Raw genomic sequence first — 23831 nt, 5'->3', positions numbered from 1 at the left:
CCGGAACGAAATTAATTTCGGTTCTACTCTCTGCCTGTAACATAATTTGCTTCATAAACTCTTTTGTCTCGAAAACCGTTTACGATTGTAATTGGCGATTTCATTAAACATTCACACGTTTGTCCTTTTCCGGAGTTTTACTCGTATAGTGAAACATATTCAAAAATACACATAATATGTCGCTTGAAACGTCGCTCGTTAAGAGAGTTATTTTGTTCGTTAACCGAGGTTCCACAGTGTATTATGTTACCAATTTTTAGGCATCCAACGTTTCAGGTAAACTATCAATTATCACAACTTTTTTTGCTGGTTATTTATTAAATTGTATAAAGTCAATAATTAACATTGCACATATTTCGGGACGTTGCGTTGAGTAAAATCGGAGTCTACATATATTATTAATACAGATATAAGTTACATAGCGTCTTTCTTCCTCTCCTTTTTTTTATATATACCCATATAAATTGAAAGGAGGAAATTTCTTTCTTGAATTTGATACCAAAAGAAAAAAACAGTGACAGGTACAAAATTAATTTATGTACAATTATTGAACGAAGCTACTTTTATGTGGCAAAACTTCGCTAACGAAAGCCGAACTTTAGTATTTTTTTTTAAGTGAACCATATATATAGTTCACAATTGTTTATTTGATTCTTCATCTTTTTTTCTTCAGAAAATATATAAGCAAATTTGTATTCTTATAGTCGGAACGTGGAAACAGTAATATATTTATCAAAAAAAAATAACTGTTTGTGTCGCAGCATGTCGAGAAATATATCTATATATTATGTGTGAATTTACTTCCTTCTTAAGCCCCCCACCGACGCTTTTCTAAGTACTAATGCCCGTCTTTGCTAGTATCTAAAAACATAAGAAAAAAACAAGTTTAAAAAGTTAATAAAATGTGCCTCCAAGAACATCTTCTATTACCGATAATAATTGGGTTTAAATGGTCCAGCCTTGTTAAGACCCATGTATTTTGCTTGATCGTCTGTTAATTCCGTGAGATGTGCATCGAATGTAGGCAAATGCAACGTTGCCACATATTCATCTGTGAAAAAAATCATTGGTAATATACGTATATATCGAAAGTATAACAGTTTGTTTTGATTTAAATTATGTAAGTATCTGCAAAATTTGTGAGAGTTGCTATGTCTAATGTTTATACTTGTTTATTAATGATTCATCAAATTGTGAAATCCAAATAAGATGCAAAATAAATTTGATGGACAATAAAAGAAAAACATTAAGTACGTACCCATTTTCTTTGGTAATAAATAAACATCGGACTTGTATCTGTTAGGTGGTGCATTGAAAAGTTCTATCAATGCAAGAGCTTGTGTAGCCGAGGTTATGGATACAACGAATGACGATAAACTGGAGCAGCTTAGATTGACCAGTCTACCTTCAGCCAATAAAATGATTCTTTTACCATCAGGCCAAATGACGTGATCAACTTGCGAACGAATCTTTTCCCAAGTCAAATCGGTGGTTCTTAAACTATTCTAAAAAGGTACAATAATTGTGGAATCAATTTACAATGATCAAAGCCATCTTAAACATCTACATACAACATCAATTTCGGTGTTCGAGTGTCCCATGTTGCAGACGATACATCCACTCTTCATTTTATCCATATGCTCCCTGGTAACAACATTTTTATTACCGGTGGCTGTAATTACGATGTCAACGTTCCTTATAACCTCGTTCAACCGAACGACACGGTATCCGTCCATGCTGACAACAAAACATTTAAGTGGATTTTATTTTAAGAAGATACATATTTTGACGATTAACTCACCTAGCTTGTAGAGCGCAAATTGGATCAATTTCCGTGACATAAACAATACAGCCCACGCCTCTTAATCCCTGGGCACAACCTTTGCCGACTTCTCCGTAGCCGCAAACAATGACCTGTTTGCCGCCGAACATCACATCGGTGGACCTTTTCAAGCTGAAATAACAATTAATCAATGTTGTTTCTTAGACTATCGTACGCAGAAACACGCACCTGTCTATGATGGATTCTCTGCAACTATATAAGTTATCGAACTTGGTTTTAGTAACTGAATCATTGACATTCATCGCAGGAACCGTGAGCTTACCAGACTTGGATAACTGGTACAGACGATGCACACCTGTAACGCTCTCTTCGACAATACCTGAAACATGAAATCTATCGTAAATCTATCATAACCAAATATAATATAGAACGAACCTTTGATCAACTTGAACATGGCAGGGTACTTTTTTAGCATCAAATGGGTGGCGTCTCCTCCATCATCCAGAATTATATTGGGCTGCCAATTCTCGGCGTTGATGCACTTATCGATGCACCACCAGAAATCTTCCTCGGTCTCAGCGCGCCATGCGAACACCGAGAAGCCAGCCTCGGCCAATGCTGCGGCGACCTCGTTCTAAGAAAAAGAATATGTTTATTAACATTACAAAACATCGGAGTGACGTAAAAGCGTTGATTACCTGAGTTGAATAAATATTGCAAGCGGCCCAACGCACGCTAGCCCCAAGAGCGGACAGGGTTTCGATTAAGACAGCCGTTTGTGCATTGATATGGGTGCATCCAATTACCTTTGCGTTCTTAAGGGGTTTATCGTCGCCGGCCCTTTTCCGCAGTGCCATAATTCCGGGCATCTCTGTGAAAGATACAGAAAATATAACAAACGTCTAACAGAAACACATGTGTATAGAAGCTCCTATCTCTATACCTTGCTCGGCGATCTCGATCTCTCGTCGTCCAAACGCATGCTGGTTAATATTGCGTACACAGAAGTCGTTGCTTCCCCCCGAGTTCTTCTGTATCTTCTCTCTGGGCGAGATGTCGTCATCCTCGGAGCTGCTTCCTGTACAGGAGTCTGTAATTAGTGTTATTCGATGCGCCTCAATTTATGATAGTTACTTGAACTGTACGAGTCGGTGGATGAGGCCGAAAGAGATCTGCTTCTATAGCGGCTGGACTTTTTCAGAGCACCAGAGGTTTTATTCTCCTGAAAACATTTTTATATAACATGGATTCGTCAGAAAACAGAACGACACCAGCGTTATCAAAAATTCATAATTCCTCGAAATAACAAAAAAAAAATATATAAAAATCTTTAACTTGGGTATCTATAAAAGTATGATGTGTTTTATTGTTATTATTGAAAGATAAGAACAAATCACAACACAATCTCTTTAATTAGTGAAACCAATTAAACCATAATTAATGAAATAAAACAAACTGATGACATGTATAGATATTAAATTAGTTTCATGCATGGGATGTAGAGTTGATATGTGTTTAAACAATATAGTTTAAACTTGATTGCTGTCTTAAATCCTAACTCATTTAGGCCAGGTCTGGTAAAGCATACATTAGCAACATGTATCTTACCAATGATCTTTGGCCAATGAAGCTTTTTCTCCCTTCCAAACCCTAAATAAATCAATGGATTATTACACAGCTTCTAAAAAAAACCATCTAAGTGATGGTAATTAATCTAATACTTTTTCTTTGCTCAATTTCAATAAAATGACAACACTGTTATTTGGTCAATTGGATTAGCATCTTGTTTTCTCTCCAATTGCATAGTTATGTTCAGTTTAAGTGCAATCCAATACTTGGCAGCTTTCATATAAATTACCTGTTCCATTATTTAGTGAATTGTGTAATGATGGTTTCTTTTCCAAGTAGAAGTTATTACTGGAATTGTCTGAATTAAAAGCAGCCTTGGATTCAGCTCTCAATTATTTTAATTAAGGTGATAATTTTATTTGCAAAGCTCTAAACATCCAGATTATTTGTACACACATACACTCATAAACACATGCATCTACACTGACTGATCACAGCAGATAAACAGATATATTCACACACACACACAAAAGCGCTCGAACGAGAGGAGGGGGTGTTGGCTGGAGATTGTGCTTGTCACTTATCTCAGCTAATTATAATTGTAGTCTTGCACAATGGGGGGAGTCTAATTAATATGAATAATTAATTTCGAATTTATTGGCACGTTGCAAAGCCTTTGGATACATTATTGATTTATTGTGTTACGATAAAAAAACAACAGTAACGTATGTATGTTTGTGTGTGTCAAGCAAGTGACAGAAACAGTATAAACGAAAATAAACAAAACCAAAGAGAGCTGTACCACTGCAGTTAGTATTGAGGTATTTCCATAGTGCGCTTTGATGTGAATGTATGTTTGGGAGAGTGAGAGATGATAAACGAAAGAGAGGCAATGATTATGTGAAGTGGGTCAAGAAAGTATGGAAGAATGTCGCCCGCCTTAAATAGAATTTGGAAATAATTGGTGCATCTGGCAAATTACTGAGAATGTTTTGTTTTGTTTTGTTGTACCTTCGTTGCAGATGCAGGATCGGTGATAGGACTGTCCGAGACGACAGTAAAATTCGCTTTCATACCGAGTGTCTGGATCTCGATATTCTCTGACATATTAAAACTTTCGCACACCGAACACAAATGACAACTCAACCAAACGCAATCGACGGAACCTTCTGTAGCTGTTAGCTACTACGAACTCGTGACACACTGCACCGCACCAACCGTCAAAACGATTGTACAGCGATGGGGATGGATGGGACCAAACGTGGACGTTGGTTAGAAGAAGTGCCGCAACTGTCCGCAATATTTAGTACCTAGCATGATACAAATATACAAGGTACACCAGAGCGCATATTTAGGGTCACCAATACCGTAACTGAGAGGAGTGAGATTCATATACTTTCAAGCACATTTAATGCGCACGCGTCTGTTTTATATATCACTACGGTCACCAATTACATCATATCCAAAATTTCTATACTTCTTTCCTGTTGCCTTTTCCCCATTGTTTTCCTGAATTATCATCATGACGGCTAAGGGTCATCTACTCCTGTTATTCTACACTTTAATTCATTTCTTATTAATTGCTACTAGTCTTATGTAGGATTTCACCTACATATACCTTTAATTAGGTATATGTAAGCAGGGGACCAAAGACGCTGTGTGGTGGCGTGCCCTCGCAAATTTGAAAATCGAATGGCGCCACCTTCAGTGGTCTCCATGGAACCTTAATTCAAACGAAAGCAATATAACCAAACATAACCTTAATATTCACTGTTTATAGTGTGAGCTTCGTTTCGTATGGCTTTGATATCCACATTCTCCACATTTAAAGGTGATATTTTACATATATAATTTACTTTTATATTATCTAATATTACTATTTATTGCAAATTATACAATTACATAAATAATTACAGGCTTTTCTGTAAATTTAGCCAACTAAATGTTCATTTATATTATTACAAGTTCGGTACCATATATATTTTTGGATATCATTTCTGAATAGTTATATTTGTGCAATACATTTTAAATATACACTTACTGGAGTTTACTTGTATTGTAGTTCAGTTTATTTAAATCCTAAATGAAATTCTAAATAGCCTAAAAAAAATTAGTTAAATTTATCCCACCTTATAGTCCTCACAAATGTTTCTTCAATCAAACTGGAAAGCTAAAATAAATTAATTAAATATATCCAATGGCCTTTACAACACAACTTTAAGAATGAAGAGCTAAAAGAAAATCTAACAAGGATTTTATCGCCATTCTACTAATTTAACAATACTCACTAATTAATAGACTAATCACTAGTAATACAAGTCTTAAGAAAGACTAAAATGTTTAATAATAATAATTAAACTTATTTGGATCAAAACAAACTCGGTTAAAAGTAGTCAAGCATTCGTGGTTCCAAATTCAAATAGTGCGAAAACGTTAAAGCAATAAAAACTATTTGAAAGGATAAAGTAAATATAGGCAAAATGTATGCGAAAGTTGTTTATTTTTTGAAATTTCAAATAATTTGGCGCTATTATATTTGCGCCGCGCTATGTGCTTTCCAATGTACTAAGGAACGCCACCGCAGTGGGTTTACAACAAATTTCTCATATGACTTGGTCCCCCTGTATGTAAGTACTAACGCTGATTATAAATTTGTTCAATTCACCATGTTTGCTTACGTAAGCATAAATTTGTATTGTAGTTATTCCATTACTTATTTTGATTGAATGAAATGAGTGATTAACTGCGTAACTTAGCGAGTCTGTTGACGCAAAACACTAATGACTACTATTTGTTTTCTAATTGAACAAACGGCCGCCATCTGACGATCAAGGCTAGCACCGCGAGATGTAGCCGATTTTACCTAACTGTACCTTTCTGATATGTGTTGTTGAGTGTTTCTTGTTCATTTTAAATGCGGTTTTCATTGTGAAGCTGCACACGTTCCTTTCTTTAGCCCAAAATAGTAGTTTTGAGTGGATGTGAAAATACCCATATCACCAAATTGTTTTTAAGTATTAAAAAACAAACACCGCCACTTGACCTGGACCAGTGGATATGAAAATACCCACATTATCAAATTTGTTTCTATGTATTATTAAAAATAAAACTTTAGGGCAACTTCACCTAACATTTTCTTGGACCTAGGACAACCTGACCTAGACTACTGGATATGAAAATACCATATTACAAAGTTGTTTGTATGTATTTTTAAATATAAAACCTTAGGGCAACTTCACCTAACCTAACATTTTCTCGGACCTAGGGCACTAGAGTGGATAAGGAAATAAATACGTCTATAAATTATTGAGATGTCTTTCTAAAATAAAACCAAAATCAATAATAAATCATAATAAATATAGGTTATGCATTTATTACCACAGATCACAAAAGTTTTTGAAACAATGGCGTCAAAAATAGTCATCGCCATTACCGTTCCCAAAAGTAAATAAGCGCAAGCGCATTCTGATGGACTGAAACCATTATGGCTACGTCTCAGTATTTGATCTATATCTTGTGTCGGTATTATATATACATTCAGTGTAGCCAAATGTTTCGTCATAAAATCTAAAACAAAAATCAGTGGTGCCAATATATCGATTGAAATTGCTTGTAATTCGGGGTGCCATGTTTATTTACTTATAATTTTGTGTATTATAGTCAATTGTTGTGTTTTACATTTTATAATATATATATATAAAGGAAGTAAGCGTTTTGAAACAATAATACAAATTTAGTGCATTTATAACAAATGTAGCATTAATAATGGAATAATAATAGTATCAATTATGATGCACTGTGTAACTGACCAGAAACTTACAATTTTTCTTTTCATTTGTGCATTTTCTATGAGTTTTGGAAAGTTTCATATAAATGTTACATCCAAAAGTAAAGTACAAATTGTAGAAAGCATACAGGGTTACTATTTACAAAATATTTCTGTGCAATTGTCTGAGGATATCCAAAAAACAAGCAATGAAGAAATGGGAATTGCTTTTATGCAGGTAACCTTATATGATATATAAACAACAATTTAAAACTAATTGATTTCAATTTTAGCAAATGTATAAGAAGTTTAAATATACAAGCTCTCTGCAAGATGTTGAAAAGAGGTTAGCCAGGATAAGCAACCAAATTGAAAGTAGAATCAATGAAACACATTCAATATTGAATGAAACTCGTAAATTCATTGAGTATTATTACACAATTACAAATATTTCTTCATTCACTTCCTCTATAATCCCATGCAATGAAAGAGATTACATTTTAGATGAGTTTGAAATTTCAAATACAATCATAAATCCAACAAATATTTATATAGAACAACCATTTAATATTAAACAAGGTAATGTTTATATCAAATAATAATTTAAACTTTTACATATTTTATCTATTTATTTTAGTTTTGAAGAAGCAGAAAGTTCAGAATAAGAAATTAAAAGATGCCATAAAGCAGAAGTATTTCTTATCAAATATGGATGTTCTAAATCATCATAATGCAGATATAAGTAATTGTAATTATCATAACCATTCATTATTATGGTCTACATATATGTCTCGTATTAAACATAAACATAAAAACATTTTGTTACTATTGGATCATGGAGGGTCTCTTAGTAAACAGCAGTTTAAAATTGTCAATAGCATTGGTAATAGCTTTATTTAATATACATATAAATATCTTTCACATTATTATATTTTTAGCAAAGCAAGTGATTTCAGTATTGAATGATAATGACAATATTGGACTATTGGCTCTATCTGATGTCTACAAATTGCCATACTTATTAGATAATTGTTCAGTACATCATTATAAGGGAGAAACTTATTATATTTCATCAGCCAGCAAAAATAATAAACAGTATCTTTATAGATTTATTAATTCCCTTACAAAAGGAACAGGTAAGATTTAATTTATATTAAATATGATTTGCTTTGATATTCATTGTAACATTAATATAATGATACATTAATATTTACTCATTGCAACAGCAATTTTTATTAATAAAAAACAACTAAAAATTGTCTGATAATTATGCACCAACTCAATATGTATTATTTGAGTTTAAACATTAATCACTAATCTTTGTGTTTAAAAAAAAAAATAAGATTTTCATATGATCAGCATTAAAAAAAATAACTGTTTTAGGTGCCACCAATCATAGTTTGGGTCTCAAAGAAGCATTACAGATAATAAAGTACAGTAAAATACCAAGTAATGAATCTATAATGATTCTATATGTAAGCAGAGGATTACTATCATCTTTAACCGAATCGAAAACAGTTTTAGAGACTATTTCTAAAAATCTTGAGGGTATTAAAAACCCGATAATCATAAATACCTGTGCGGTAATTGATGGTTTGTATTCGAAGTCCATATCATGATACAATAATTTAGAAGCTATGATTGATCTAGGTACCCCAGTTGCGTCATCTAAATTTTTCTAGTAGTATGACTTTGTTTTAAAAAATATGTGTTCTTTCTTTGTACACAATCATTGATATATAGCTTATATTTAAAGTATCATGGTATTGAACATACTTTGTAATACAATTTAGTAATTGAAGAATTTTAAGAATCGAAGCCGATCATGTACGAAACGCATTTTTTGCGCGATGTTGCCGAGCAGAACTATTCTAAGTACAAAATTGATAACGATTATAATGTAAATCGGGGTATTATGCTCATGGTTAACTCTACGCAAGGCGTAGGTTTGGCAGTCGCCAGGTTTTTCAACACACTTGAAGATGAGACAACAATGTATGATTTGGATTTTCAGATTTCTCTTCCAATATGGGATTCTTTTTCAAAAGGTAATTTTCTCTTCTACACATTTATACTATATTGTAATTTTGTTATAATCCTCTTTAGAACTGATACTAAGTGCTACGGTTCCATGTGGTGCGTCTGGAGAGTTCGGGGTTTTAGGAATGGACTTGCTGTTGGCAAATCTCGTGGAAGATATTACTTATTACAGTAATTATAATGATTATACTTATGCATTTTTAATCAACATCGCAGGTAATGAAATACGTTACTATGAAGCACATATTAATCTTTTTATGTTTTAGGTATTGCAATAATGCATCCTTCCTATGCACGACCAATGTCAGTACAAGGTCAGCCAAATTATGTGGATATATCATATTTGGAAAAAGCCGATAATTTCAATGAAGTGCGACCTATGTTGCTGAATCAGACGAGAGGCCAGTTTCAAATTTCAGACAAAAACGATACGGTATGTCTACTCCCGAATACTACCCTCATTTCACTAATTGCAAATCTACTTTAAGCTTCTTTATCATTGGAGGAGGGTGTCCAATATATATGTAATTTGTATCGTGGTTAAAGAGAATGTTATGCCACCGAAACGCCCTTACAAAGTCAACTGGTTTCCCACTACTAACCAACTAGTACATCATCGTTTGGATATCATTCCAACGTCTACATTGTGTAGACATTTCAATCAATTAGCGACTATGGACGCTGGTACATTGTATTTAAGCGCTTCATGCTTTCAATCTCCTACCACTTACATTTATTCCTCTACATCGTCCAGCTTCTCACCGCTAACTGTTCAAAAGTCGATGGCATTTCTGAAAGACAATACTAGATATTTATCGAACCCTGGATTGCGTGAAGAAATTAGAGACGATGTGGCTACGTTGGCTCATTTTTTAGAATATTTGAGGACGCAACACTTGGAAGGTCTGAAAAGGAAATATATAGTTAGGAGGTATGTGACTTCTCCGACGGGAGTTCTCGAAATGTTTCCGGGTGGTATAATTTCGCCGGAATTTGAGCCGACTAAGAGGACTTGGTTCCTGCAAGCTGTAGAAAACAGGTTTAAAACTATACTGACACCCCCGTACTTAGATGCTGGAGGCGCAGGTTATATAGTAACAATTGCGTATGCCACTGAGCATGCCATTGTGGCAATGGACCTAACTTTTGGATATATTTACAAATTAATAATAGACAATATGCCGTTCTGCAAAGAGAAACAACTGAAATGTTTTATGATGAACAATCATGGTTATTTAATATACCATCCTAATCTCATCGATCCTAACGGTCATGGACCAATAGAACAACAACATATAATACATAAAGAATCTCTAGTTGCTAATGACATTTTAAATCATGTCCATTTTGTGAAAAAAGTCCTGTGTAATAATTACGCGGATGGGACCATACAGAGGTATTATATTTTAAACACCAGTTTAGACCATGTATTGGTAAATGCAGTTCATGGAGAGCATAGCGCCAAATACCAGGTGGCAGCTGTCGAGGGAACGAATGTTTTTATAGGTGTTGTAAATGCTACCAATGGAGTTGTCGCCACCTTCTGTCCATGTAATATGATAAGCAGATTGTGCTTGAACTGCAATAGAATGGAACAAAAAGAATGCGAATGTCCATGCGAATGCCCATTGAATCTGGACACGTGCACATATCCCAATAAAACTCTACCAGATAATCAACTGTGCCCTACGGTGCCGGAACAGACATTTTCAGTACCACGTGAAGTATTCCTCAATATTGAAGATGAGCTGAAGCCTTGCATTAAAATTACATGCGAAGAATTGTCGACCTATGAAGCATGCTTAGGAATCTTGGGATGTGAGTGGTGTCAGATTGATGTGGACGGTGAAACGATTCTAGCTAACCCCTTTTGCACATCCATACAAACTTGTTTCAACGGCATTTTGGGTTCGCTTACACCTTATGGCGATTCTACAGAGCGAGTTCTAGACTCCGAAGATCTAATGGGTTCCGGTTATTCGCCAATCGGTCCAGTTATTGGAACAGGCTTGGCCGTTTGTTTAATATTAATATTTTCCTTCATCTGCTATCGCTCTTATACGGCACCCACGGTGGAAAGATTTTACTTGACCTCTACGCAGGAGAATCATGTTCGTATGAGCGATCTACACATTAGCGACGATTATCACGAGCTGGATAATCATCAGGATAAGCTGCTCCAGGACAATAAGAAGATAGAACCTTTGTCACCATACTGCGTGTCTACGGGATATTGTAGGCCAGTAACAGCCGCTGATTCTGATCACGGCTATTCGACGATGACTCCTCATGATGAGTCTGAGCATTTGTCATTCGCTCCTTTAGAAATAGATTCATTGGAAGACGATTGCACTTCTGATGCCGCTTCCATAAACACTTCTGTATCATCCAAGCAGCGCCCCACACGTTTGTTGGACAAGAACAAAAAAAATTTATCGACTGATCTACAAATAACTTCGTTGCCGAGAAACTGCATCATTGCACCAGTAACTGTTCATAGAAATATGGAGTTCACTAACTAATTGATCGTACTTATCCATGGCAACATTTTTTATGTACTTACATTTAATACTTATTGTTGAATATTTATGTATCCTTGTGATACCTACTTAATTGTGTGACTGAAAATAAACAAACAAAAAACTGTATTTTATAATCTTGTATAACATATTTTATGAATATAATTACACTTATTACGTTAATACATCTTGTGTATTTATTTATAAATACTCTCCTTATCGGTTATCGGATGATTCTTAAACGAGACTGAAATCGTTAACCACTGTGACACTCCAACATGTTTCACGCACGGAAAGCTCTCTTATCCACTACTAAAAATCTGGAAAGTAAGTTTTTTTTATTGAAATATCTATGTCTAACTTAAAATATTCATTAATTGGTTACTAAATTATTTTACAAAGTAACATCAATAATAATTTTTATTGCATAATAGGTATATGCATTTTAGTGATAAAATTAAAATAAGTAATTGCATTAGCAACTATATTTAAATACAAGTTTTATAATTTTTGACAGAAAGATTTTGATCTACACGAAAAAAAATAATAATATATAGACGGAAAACCCTAGGTTTTTCAGTAGACATGTTTCATTTTCTTTTTGGTAATAATTTATCAGACTTTTTTATTGTTCTTATTACTAAAATGTCCAATCGTTCAATCTAATTTTTATAACAAAGAAACTTGATGCGCTTTTTATATTTCATATTTTTGTCTACTTATTTATGACTTAGAATAAACAATATTATATATTTTAGTATTTCAATAAATGTAATGTCTACATGTTTACAGAAAATTACATTTATTGATATATATATATATTTTACTATAAACATTGGTGAAAAAAAGACACGGACAGTAGTCCTTTGTATATAATTATACAATACATGTTTTTATTCTTAATAAACACAGTCTCTCTTTTATTTACATAAAAATATGATTCCATTAAATTTATTTAGATAGCCTTAATGATTGTACAAAATGATGTGCAGACGTCTCTTTATAAAAAGAGTAAATTTAATGTAAATTTCTATTTTAGGATTTTTAAGTACTCATGGAAATCACTTGGAGATAAACTTTGAAAATAAAGTTCTCAAATATAATTACATATGGCTAAGGGATCATTGCAGGTGTGAGAAATGTTATAATCGAAAGACCTTCCAAATAGCTTCTGATATTAACGAAATTGCACTGGACATAAAGCCGACCGACTGCCAGAAATCCGGAGACAATTTAAAGATAAAATGTAATTACAATTGAAAATTGCAAGCAGTAGTAATACGAATATAATTTGCAGGGCAAGATGGACACGAGACGGTGTATTCGCTACCATGGCTTCAAAGTTTAGAATTCGGAGACAAAAGTAGCAAAAAGCAGACGGTACTTTGGAATAAGAACAGCGTAGGAAATTTCAGTGATTCTAAAGTGGAAGCAAATGAGATTTTGAGAAAGGATAATATTGGAGTCACTAAATTGCTGAGTAGCATTTTGAAATATGGGTTTGGATTTGTAACTGGGGTACGTTTGTATGGATATTTTGTGATATATTTTTTTTAATTGACTTGTTTAAGGCTAATAGTACGTTGGAATCAACGGAAGAGATTGCAAAACGCGTTGCATTCGTAGAGAAAACAATGTTTGGCGAGATGTGGGAGGTTTCGACCGATTACAAATACAATGACACTGCTTATACGAGCATTCCTCTCGGTGTTCATACTGATAACACATACTTTACAGAAGCATCCGGGTAGGCTAAAGTCCAGCATGATGTATATACGTTATTATCTGATTACACATATTTATTATAATTGCTCTAGGTTGCAAATATTCCATATATTATCTCATGACGGCGAAGGAGGTGAAACCATCCTAGTTGATGGATTCAACGCTGCGAAAAATCTGGAGCTTCAGCATAAAGAATGCTACGATTTTTTGTGCAACAACCCAATAGAATCGGAGTATATCGATAAGGATATTCATTACAATTCTATTGAACCTGTGTTGAAAGTCCATCCATACACTAAAGAACTATACCAAATTAGGTATAACATATACGATCGCGCTAATCTTACGACGATCAATTATGAAGATATTCAACAGTTCTACAAGTCATATAAATTGTTAGGTATGGAATTGAATAGCACTGAGAATCAGTGGATATTCAAATTACAGCCAGGAACTATAGTTTTCATCGATAACTGGAGAGTGCTTCATGGCAGGACGTCTTTCACAGGATTGAGAAGATTAACTGGTTGTTACATTGGTCGTGGACCATGGCTCAGTAAAGCAAAAGCCATGGGTTGTAAAATTTATTAAATAAAAATTGTCATACATTTTTCTTTGTTCTCATATCTCAATCTATAGCACAATGAAACAAATATACTAAATAGAACAAAGCGTATATTATTGATTTCAATTCACCATTTAGCGTAGCCTAAGGTTATGTAAAAATTATTCAATTATATACTCATCAGAATACGTACTTTAGTTTGATCATAGTTTGTTTTATTTAAAAAATGTAAATGAACTTTTTGAATTATTTGTTTACTTATTATAGCCATGCTTTGCTTATATTTCAGTAAAGTTTATGACCCGGGCATAAATATAAAATGGAGTAATATTTAAAAAACATCCGAGAGAAAAAAGAGAGCGGTCATAACCATAACGACGCCTTTGAATGTGAATATGTCAGGGTATATCAATATAACGAAAGTAGTAAAGGAAAAGAACATTGCTATCTTATCTCATTGAATCAATGAGTTATCTTTATTTCGAACAAAATATGTTTATGGCTTTTTGATATACGTGACCTACTCCAATACAATCTGATATGGTAGCTGTCTATATAAGTACATCTCATATATTTCAAAACTTGTTATTGTTTGTATATAGGTAGTAAATCACACATATCTTACTGTTGAAGGAAGTTGTTATTATCATATCAAAAAATGAAATCTGTGTCTCAACAATCTGTTATTAATATATAAAAGTTTTATTAAAATAAAGATATTTCATTTGCAGTAAATCCGATTGAATATGTAATATGTTTATCGAGCGCATGTCCATGGATCATCCATGGATGCTGTGGTTGCGCCGCATCCATGGACGGACCTTGGAATGTTAATTTTATTCGGATTGGCTAAGACATCGAGAATATTACAGCTAGGTAGAAATAAATGTTGCCACTTTTTTATTCTTAAATTAATATATATAATATATATGGAACGACTAAATATTGTACAAAAAAAAAAGTTTGGAAACCCATTTGTCTGTTAGAAAAAGTTCACTGTGGTATAAACAATTATTGGTAACAGTACATGACTAGTAGAAACAATATAATTTTAAAAAGAAAACAAGATAAAAATGCCAATTGGAAATCACTTTTTTTTAACATTGCGTTATATAAAGATAAAAATAAAATCTTGCTTAGAGCAAGAAATTATTTTTTACGCCTGTGCATAACGATTCGTCAATACATCATTTTCTTTGATACAATATATAATTTATAAATTTTGTACTTAATGTTAAACATTGAATCATATTTCTTTTTCTCTCTTATATCTAAATACAACAAAATATAATAATTTAAGTGTTACTATAAGTAATTATAGAATAATAAATTAATAAACATCAAAAATAAAATACTTTTTTTTGTGAGATTTTTTTGTTTGCTTTAAAGTTAATATATTTATATAAATATTGTGTATATATATTTATATAAATATATATATATATAAATATATATACATATATATATATTGTTTATGCAATGATCACTAAATATTATATATTTTTTAAATTTTTTATCACGGTTTGTATCTTTTTTTTTTACTTTTATTTTGAGACTTATTCTCTAATTAAGAAGAGATTAGTTCGGAAGTTGACCAATGGCCTCAAGGTGTTAAGTCGTAGAGATAGACGCCACTTCAGACGAGATGGAGGGGCAGTACGGATGTTATTGTCGTAATTCTGAACAACATTCTTCAATTTGCCGTAACGCAAGGCATATTCATGTGGAAGCATCTAAAAAATAGAATAAAATTTAATAAATATTGCAATTATTCGAGTTATAAGACGTTTTTCTTACCGTGCTTATGATTTGGAGTTCGTTGATCACAGATAGGAATCTGTACATTTCGACGGATACGTATTGCTTGCACGGTACCTCAGCAAACATGAACTTCTCCAATCGAGATTGGATCATGCTGAGGGCAATAATACTCGGCCTCATGCACGCGCATTCTGAATCTAACATAACTACTTCTAAACGAGTTAATAGATTTTTCCTCTGTAAAATGAAAATAATAATTAGTCATTTGTCATCCACATCGTGTTTCAATCAATAGGCCAAGTAAATTATCATCTATTGGCAGAAACGCAATATCAAATTGTTGTTATGGGATGAGTATTTATTTAATATTAATCAACTGATCCGCGATTAGACGTTGTGAAACTTGGTTTGAAAATAAAGTGTTGTAATCCTGGATTTCAATGAAATGAGGATTTATGATTTTAAATTTACCTGCAGTATTGTGCTGAACTGGGATTTGACCTTAAGCTGCTTGGCGGCGCATTCTAATACTTTTAAATAATGATTTAGATAATTGAAGGCAGTGATTGGTGCGTCCCCTCTCTCTAAGCCCAATTTTTCTCTGATGATGTCGCTCATCCGATCTAGATCTGATACCCTGCATTTTGTTTGCGATATGGACACTAATTGTGAAGGGTTTATTTGACACTTGTGCAACTCGGAGGCTACATACAAGCAACTTATCGAAACACAGCCCAGATGCGACGGTTTAACCTAAAACAGATACAAAAAAAGTTATATATGGCACTGAGAGAACACAATCATCGTTCAATTAATGATAATTATGACCCTATTTTTGCCATCAATTGGTGCAATTGGCCTAGACATTTACAATAATTAAAAATCGAAAAAATATAATACTTTCACGAAATTAGTCATTTTTATAAACGTTGTGTAAACTTTATTTGTGTGGGATTTTATTAAAATATTTATTAGTTACGTCATCCGTTAATCATGATAAAAAAAAATAAGTACAATGTCTATCTAGTGAAGTAATAAAGAAATATAAAGCTGTGGCATAAATAATCTGGAAAAAATCGCGTGAGCTACTTAAAAATATACGATTCCCGAGCGTCCGATTTCGTTTCATCACCGAGTTGAACTTTTATTTACGCGATTTTTCTTGAAATGACAACGTCCAAGGCCAGCGAATATTAGGAAAAACATTATACGTATCTATTTCGAGGAATAGAGAGACATCGAATATCACTAAATGGTGCGTACATAGAGATAAGAATAGTTTACAATTGGCGGGTTCGTAGACGTTATCCAACAAGTCCTGACAAGTTCAAACAAGTCCAACTGGATTCTTACTTGATTTTATGCGCCTGACTCGAACCGATGAGAACACAAAAGAATCGTCTGAATATAAACTCGTAATTACTTACCGACGATAACGACTATTATTGGTAGATTGTAGGCTGACATTTATTTGTATTTAATAAAAGAAATTAACCGTTTTTTTCTACAAGGTTAAAGACCTTGAACAGAGACGGGCAAGTATCAACTTGTTTTGTGCAAATTCAATTGGAAAATACTTTGGACTGTCCGCGAAATATTCGCAATCACGTGAGAACAATAAATTTCGGTTGACTTACCTTCATTTTGGTCAAAAAACGGTCTAAAAGATTGATGGCGGTGAGAAATACTTGGCTCGACAAGTCGAACCAAGTCTTAAGGAACCTGAGCTTGCGAGCTGCAGCATCCCTAGCTAGTAAGGCATCTTCTCCGGAATTTTGGTCAGCGACAAATAAATTTGTCATATACTTTTCTTCTACATTTAAAGCCTTCTCCAGTTCATAAACGATATGCTTGATGTTGATAGCATCCGGGCCAGGCCGGCCCCTTCCCTTGCTCCTGTTGTTCATGATGGAATGCGAAATTAACCCTTTTTTTGATTGTAATCAATTTTCCATTATTCGCATTCACAGCAAAAGTTAGAGCAGGCCCAGTGTCTACAAATACAACCCAGTTTAGATTAGTGTGAGAATATAGCTCACGAAAAACAAATCAGTCCTATCAGTTCACTTTTCGACTTTTATATCGACTTAAAGAAACAAAGAAAAAACTTTATATTTCTTGCGAACAAAAGAACGTCTTTTAGGAACCGATTTCGTACTGGGACAGTATAGGATCAAAATAATAGTAATAACCTTACCCGGATGCTTATATGTTCAGCAAACTGTATATCACCCTTAGGATTTAGTTTTTGCTATTTTCAAGATAATTGAAACGACACTCGGTACCATTTACAAACAACGGACTGACTTCGTTGAGGAGGAACCCTGTCCTAGATTGTTCTAGTAGCTTATGCAACGAAACGGGAACATTCTATTTTACTAATGTACTCGTACATAAGGCTTATATTCGTGTGCAGAGAATTACATCAGAAAACCTGAAGTGGGGGTAGCTTTTGACATACTATACGAAACCAGACTGTAAACTAAGGGGACTAAAGAGTCAGAATCCTCTGTATTGAACTCTCTTCATTTACGTAGTCTTATGACGTAGTACATACAGCTCAAATTCAGAATTCGTAAACAAGAATCAACAAGCTCAGGACGTTCAGTATATCCGCAGGATGATTGATTATTTCATATATCGTTCTTGTTATTATTATTTAAACATTTATTGCCAGTTTTGTCAAACAAATTCAATCCTCTTTCTAATAGATCCAATTTAATTTGCTGTTAAATGAAAAGTATATTATTATGCTACGGTGTATGAACGCACCTCTCAAATTGCTAGTCATCGCCAGTTACTGGAAATACGGATATCGTCACCGCGTATAACATTTGATCATTTGTTGAGTAAATTATAAGAACACATGACCCAGTTACGCGGAACGTTTAAAAAAGTCCCGCCAATTGCTAACGACCGACTGAGTTTATCAATAGATTAGATTATACGACTAACTGCCATCGTCCGTTACAGAAATATGAAACAAATATTTTGCAACATCTTATTTATTGTTTGTCAAAATTAAATATTAATATCATTTGTTATTTTGATCGTTGCTCCGTTATATAGTAACGGATGATTCTTAATATACAAAATGTAGATAATAAAGTTATGTTTAACGGAAATCTAATAAGATTTTTTTAATTTTTTTGCTTGAATTTTAATGTCCTTTGACGTACATAATAACCAATTCGAATGCAGTTCCATCGAAACCAACACTTTGTCTCTTTTTAATGTCTGTTACTGATTGAAATGCGTCTGTTGTTTTATGGATTGTTCTATAGTTAGTCATGTGCTGCTAGCAGACACCCCACACTCTAGAAGATCACTCACCCCATCGCTCACTCAAAATTCCTAATTCGTTTGACCACACCTTGATCAAAATACCTCGAATCTGGTATAAAACAAAGAGCAGATGTTTGGATCAAAACTATAGTACATTTGTAGCCAAAATTATGTACAAAAACAAAACTGTGTAAACAATCGATGCATGCACTTTTATTTACAATATTATAGTCTCACGGTTTGCAAATACTGTATTAAAATTTATAAATACTATTTTGTAGTAGATATTCGCATTGACTGACATGAAAATGGTATTAACGAATGCTTTATGTTTCGATGTTGGCCATGAACAGCAGCAAATCGACAATCCGATTTGTATCAGCAAAGAAATCAAGGTAACAATGTAACCTTCTCCATTTTGTTTACAAAACCAATGCACGTCTTATTTCTTATGTTATCATTCTCAGATTTTTTTGTATCATACAAACACGACAACAAAATAGCTCACGTCGTGCATTCTTGCAATAATATTGTGTGGTAAGATTAATGAAATTGTATGCAAGGATCTTCTGTATTCGTAATACATAAAAAAAAATTAAAAATCTAACGATAACCTCCACGAACAGTAAAAATAGAAAAGTGGTTCAAGATCTTGCGTTCTTTTAGCGACGCAATAATATTCACCTAAAATACATACCTTGTAATCTTCACCGCCCAATGAACATAATCGTCACTGATCTTGGAAAGGAATCATTGAAGGATTTTGGATAATTTTTTTTATCAATATTTCGAAACGAAAGTAAACCGTCAACTTGAAATAAATCAGAGCAGAACATTTTATTACGATTACAATACCATTGTTTACTTTCTTGACATGATGATAGATATAGATAATAAATTAGAATGAACTAAAATCGATTTATTACGGTCTAATTGAAAAGAAGAATACAGGTATTGAGGAAGGCGGAAAGATCTACGGTCAATAACAATAACTGCTTTATGCTTATATAATAACAAAATAGGGCAAAAGTTGGCTTAATCCCGATGTGATCTACGCTAGGTTTCTGTCCTAGCTGAGGTGGCCTTAGGTATAATAATAATAATTATTATTAATTTTTTAACAACGATTCAAAACACTTCATTTAATTCCTTATTTAATTTTTATTTAAAATAAGCAAATTTCTTATAATATACTTGATAATCAAATAATAAAAATTCAATAAACTAAAATTCAATGTTTACTATTTACTAATTCGAAAAATTTCTGTGGAAAAAAATAATCACATGGAATAATATTCATTTTTTCCAGTCAATATTGATTTGGTATTTATTTTGTAATGTATTGGTCATTAACTGTATAGTTATTATATTACATATTGTTGTTCTAATTGTCTAAGTCATTCATCTAATGAGTCAACAACGATAAACAAGTAATAAAGTTTAAGAATATTAAGAAAAAAATCATGAACATTAACTATTATTTTGTATTAATTTCAAATGGGCTCTTTCAGAGTATAAATGAGTCCGACAAAATGAATTTGTATTCCGAATAGTAATTAGCGTACGCCGTTGTGTGAAAGTTTTTACTTGTATAATAATTTCATAAGTCACACAGTAGTTTTCGTTAAGTTTATTGCGTGTATATTTGTACAAGTAACGTAGTGGATTTGTTTTGTGAATCGCCGTTATATACAGAATTTTGTTATTCACCGCCTAATGTATTTTTTGTTTTATGATTCTAATCAGATTACGAAATTTTGCAAGCTATTCGTTTTTAAGTGTATGCATTTAATCAATTCAACTTGTTTCCCCAGAATGGACTTTAAATTTAATTTAAGTTTTCCTATGAATTATTTAAGCAAAAATTGTATGTAATGGTCCAACCTAGGCGCCGATTTAAATTCGGCAACTGTATGACAGTCGTCAATCATTTTTGGGTCAATCATCAAATATCTTAGACCCTGTTAATAGTCATTACATTTAAATAATCTACAAAATATAGTAGATAATATATTGTATTATATCCATATTCTGTGTGTCTATAACGAAATCCCGACATCCGAAATCCCGTCAAATTCTTGACATTCGAATTCCCGATAGTATCAAAATCTCGACTGTATCTAAATCCCGATAGTATCAAAATCCCAACAACTATAATCCCGACTGTACTAAAATCTCGACAGTATCTTTTATTATTAAAATTTCTAAAATAACATCTACTACATTTTTATAACTTGAAAATAAAAACAAATATTTTTAATAAAAAAAGTAAACAAAATTCTTTAAAAATGAGAGTTTATTGTGTCTAACCTTTATTATTATTATTGTTAGAGATAAAAATTATGTATTTAAGAAGTCTGTTAGTCTATACGTCTTATTGTATAGACAAATACAAAAGTACAAAGAAACCTCCAACAAGCGTAAACAATCCAATAGATACGTAGGAATTCGGATACTTTTTTTAATACTCCGAATTCCGTGAGACGCTTAATCATCAATATAAACAAAGCCCTACTCCTAATCACAACTCCCCGATGTATTCTAGAAATAGGAAAAAAACTTGAGCGTTGAATTTTTGAAATGATCTATATTATATCGGTGGCAATCGCAAGCCCAACAACCGAAATCCCAACGTTCGAAATCCCGACGTTCGAAATCCCGAAATTCGAAATCCCGAGTGTATCGAAATCCCGACAATCAAAATCCCTACAGTGTCTTTTATTATTATAAATTTTTACAATAACATTTTTATGGTAGTCGGGATTTCGATATAATCGGGATTATGGTAGTCAGGATTTCGATATAGTCGGGATTTTGATTGTCGGGATTATGGTAGTCGGGATTTCAAGCGTCGGGACTTTAATACATCGGGATTTCAATAGACGGTCTTTCGGTTGTCGGGCTTGCGATATAGACCCATATTATACATACATAAATAAAAAATATAAATATATAGTTTATATTTTTCTCTATAAACAATAACACTTATAATGGTTAGACACAACAAACTCTCATTTTTAAACAGTTTTGTTTACTTTTTTTATTTTTAAGTTATAAAAATGTAGTTTATGGTGACAACGCTCCGAAATAATTCAAAAAGTTTGTTGTAGAAATTTTAATAATAAAAGATATTGTCGGGATTTCGACTGCCACCGGTGTCTAATTTAGTTTATTTGCTGAATCATTTCACGTAATTGAAACCTTTCATTGACAAACTTTCTTTTCTTGGATTAAATATAAATGCGCAATAAAACTGTTGTCTGAAGTGCGTCATTATATGGCAACGATAATTATTTTGTTATTTATTATTTTAAGAAACTGATAATGACAAGAAAAACAATATACATTTGTTTTTATTATGTGTGATAGCAATTATGTTCTTTTTGAATTGTTATCAGGGTTGCGTAGTTTAAAAAACAAACAAAGTATTGTTGATGTATGGAGCATCTGTTATTATAAAAAATATTATGACCAAGAGGTAAATACATTGTTGTGGTCAATGGGCCAAGATCCGTGGTGTTAAATGGGGGTCATTAAACTCTCCCCTTCAAGAGTTATTTCGACCCCCTATTTTACTGTGACGTAATAATTATAAAACAAGCGTAACAATTTTGATTTAAATATGACTAATTTCGTTAGGAAGTCTAAAATCGTGACATTTTTACCGTTACCAGTTTATTAGATAAGATGACTTTTATTTCTTGTTTTCTATACACCTCCAACAATGTTATATCGGGGCCGTCTTAAGATATCTAGCATCTGTGGACTGCTAAAAATAATGCGCCCTTCATAAGAAAATATACGAGAGGGAGGTCCTTTGTGCGCTACTAACTATGCACCCCTCTTCAGAAGAAAATGAATGGGAGCCTAGCTATCTGTACTATAAATAGATAGTACGAATAATTTACAAAAAAAAACTGCAGTTCAATCATAAAGTAATTGATATTTTTCTATACATATTGTATTTACTTTGAAAAAAAAAATATGAAGGCGGATTCGGCTATTAATGGCGATTAATGAAAAGAAAATTGAACCGAAATTAAAATTTGCTTTCGGTTTTTCAAATGAGAAATTTTACGTTTCGGTTACAATTCTGTTAAAAATTCCGGTTTTCGGTTTGGTTCCGGTTCGACTATCTAGGAGGAATAAATTGTATCTGAAACAAACATTAATTCTGATAATTTAAATACAAAATAATACAGCCCCAATCCTAATACCTTTGATCCTTACCTCTATGTCCTCCAATACGCTGATGACAATACATTGGTTTCCCACGCCTCTTCCCTTCAATCCTCTATTCATAACCTTCAGAACCTCCTATCCTCAACCATTTTATGGTTTAAAAAATGGCGTCTCAAAATTAACCCATCCAAGACCAAAGTACTTATTCCCTACCATCGCATTTCCCCAGTTACGTTAAATAATCATTCCATTTTCCCATCACCACTTGTTAAATACCTTGGAATCCTTAATGATCCTAAACTCAACCTGAATTCCCATTCCAAACAACTCAAATCCAATATTAAATCCAGATCTCGTCATTTCCGTTAATTAACCTTCCGTAACTCCGAAATATCCATACAGTGCCAAACATCCATTTATAAATCCATATGTCATCCTATCCTTGACTACGGTTTCCCACTACTTTCCAATGCCTAAAAAAACCTGTCCATATCTTCTACACCAGCGTTTTTCAAACTCTGAATGCTCGAAAAAAGTAGTGTTTTTACATTTCATTGATTTTCTCGAAAACTATAATACATAGAATGAATCCAATATATGCATATGAAAGCTGAATGTTTGGGGAATCGATATATT

At 33.0% G+C, this 23831-nt stretch overlaps 4 protein-coding genes and 1 long non-coding RNA gene across 9 annotated transcripts; 2 read left to right on the top strand and 3 right to left on the bottom strand.

Moving 5' to 3' along the window:
* Positions 1-288: 288 nt before the first annotated feature.
* Positions 289-4898, bottom strand: LOC108557613 (putative adenosylhomocysteinase 3). Of its 5 annotated transcripts, none has more exons than XM_017914204.1 (12): positions 4364-4898; positions 3392-3433; positions 2918-3005; positions 2727-2873; positions 2482-2654; positions 2219-2417; positions 2012-2162; positions 1802-1954; positions 1572-1737; positions 1259-1505; positions 931-1051; positions 289-861 (listed from the first exon to the last, which is right to left on the bottom strand). In XM_017914204.1, exons 1-12 carry the CDS (start codon positions 4457-4459, stop codon positions 855-857), a joined length of 1590 nt encoding a protein of 529 aa, XP_017769693.1. In that variant the 5' UTR covers positions 4460-4898; the 3' UTR covers positions 289-854. The 5 variants fall into 5 exon arrangements, with proteins under 5 accessions (XP_017769693.1, XP_017769694.1, XP_017769696.1 ...); XM_017914205.1 differs by having other exon boundaries at positions 2727-2861; positions 4364-4897; XM_017914207.1 differs by lacking the exon at positions 4364-4898 and adding an exon at positions 3642-3740.
* An 861-nt stretch (positions 4899-5759) lies between these two features.
* LOC108557612 lies at positions 5760-7016 on the bottom strand. Its single transcript, XR_001890868.1, has 3 exons — positions 6731-7016; positions 6576-6671; positions 5760-6518 (listed from the first exon to the last, which is right to left on the bottom strand). It is a non-coding gene; the product is annotated as an uncharacterized LOC108557612 (long non-coding RNA).
* Positions 7017-7068: 52 nt separating this feature from the next.
* LOC108557610 (VWFA and cache domain-containing protein 1) lies at positions 7069-11816 on the top strand. The gene is made up of 9 exons (XM_017914203.1): positions 7069-7356; positions 7412-7697; positions 7756-8001; positions 8057-8254; positions 8502-8711; positions 8930-9166; positions 9225-9374; positions 9425-9591; positions 9647-11816. The coding sequence occupies exons 1-9, from the start codon at positions 7141-7143 to the stop codon at positions 11678-11680; spliced, it is 3744 nt and encodes a 1247-aa protein (XP_017769692.1). The 5' UTR covers positions 7069-7140; the 3' UTR covers positions 11681-11816.
* A 108-nt stretch (positions 11817-11924) lies between these two features.
* Positions 11925-13994, top strand: LOC108557604 (trimethyllysine dioxygenase, mitochondrial). Its single transcript, XM_017914191.1, has 5 exons — positions 11925-12004; positions 12717-12923; positions 12975-13195; positions 13249-13424; positions 13495-13994. Exons 1-5 carry the CDS (start codon positions 11956-11958, stop codon positions 13991-13993), a joined length of 1152 nt encoding a protein of 383 aa, XP_017769680.1. The 5' UTR covers positions 11925-11955; the 3' UTR covers position 13994.
* Positions 13995-15476: 1482 nt separating this feature from the next.
* On the bottom strand, positions 15477-18064 carry LOC108557618 (cyclin G). The gene is made up of 5 exons (XM_017914214.1): positions 17926-18064; positions 17366-17722; positions 16200-16481; positions 15765-15965; positions 15477-15700 (listed from the first exon to the last, which is right to left on the bottom strand). The coding sequence occupies exons 2-5, from the start codon at positions 17633-17635 to the stop codon at positions 15524-15526; spliced, it is 930 nt and encodes a 309-aa protein (XP_017769703.1). The 5' UTR covers positions 17636-17722; positions 17926-18064; the 3' UTR covers positions 15477-15523.
* Positions 18065-23831: the final 5767 nt, after the last annotated feature.

This window comes from Nicrophorus vespilloides, unplaced genomic scaffold (genome assembly GCF_001412225.1).
Source record: "Nicrophorus vespilloides isolate i.1.1-1 unplaced genomic scaffold, Nicve_v1.0, whole genome shotgun sequence".
NCBI lineage: Eukaryota > Metazoa > Arthropoda > Insecta > Coleoptera > Silphidae > Nicrophorus > Nicrophorus vespilloides.
This window is presented reverse-complemented; position numbering and strand designations above follow the sequence as displayed.

Excerpts from the sequence above, each read along its gene's own strand:
- LOC108557604 (XM_017914191.1), top strand. The coding sequence starts at position 11,956 with ATGTTTCACGCACGGAAAGCTCTCTTATCCACTACTAAAAATCTGGAA. Across the intron at positions 13,196-13,248 it reads GGTTTGGATTTGTAACTGGG|GCTAATAGTACGTTGGAATC; the intron begins GTACGTTTGTAT and ends GACTTGTTTAAG. Across the intron at positions 13,425-13,494 it reads TACTTTACAGAAGCATCCGG|GTTGCAAATATTCCATATAT; the intron begins GTAGGCTAAAGT and ends TAATTGCTCTAG.
- LOC108557613 (XM_017914204.1), bottom strand. The coding sequence starts at position 4,459 with ATGTCAGAGAATATCGAGATCCAGACACTCGGTATGAAAGCGAATTTT. Across the intron at positions 2,163-2,218 it reads CATGTTCAAGTTGATCAAAG|GTATTGTCGAAGAGAGCGTT; the intron begins GTTCGTTCTATA and ends TTCATGTTTCAG. Across the intron at positions 1,052-1,258 it reads TTTATTACCAAAGAAAATGG|ATGAATATGTGGCAACGTTG; the intron begins GTACGTACTTAA and ends TTTTTTTCACAG.
- LOC108557618 (XM_017914214.1), bottom strand. The coding sequence starts at position 17,635 with ATGAACAACAGGAGCAAGGGAAGGGGCCGGCCTGGCCCGGATGCTATC. Across the intron at positions 16,482-17,365 it reads GTTTTTTGACCAAAATGAAG|GTTAAACCGTCGCATCTGGG; the intron begins GTAAGTCAACCG and ends TATCTGTTTTAG. Across the intron at positions 15,966-16,199 it reads AGTTCAGCACAATACTGCAG|AGGAAAAATCTATTAACTCG; the intron begins GTAAATTTAAAA and ends TTCATTTTACAG.
- LOC108557610 (XM_017914203.1), top strand. The coding sequence starts at position 7,141 with ATGATGCACTGTGTAACTGACCAGAAACTTACAATTTTTCTTTTCATT. Across the intron at positions 7,698-7,755 it reads ACCATTTAATATTAAACAAG|TTTTGAAGAAGCAGAAAGTT; the intron begins GTAATGTTTATA and ends TATTTATTTTAG. Across the intron at positions 8,002-8,056 it reads TAAAATTGTCAATAGCATTG|CAAAGCAAGTGATTTCAGTA; the intron begins GTAATAGCTTTA and ends TTATATTTTTAG.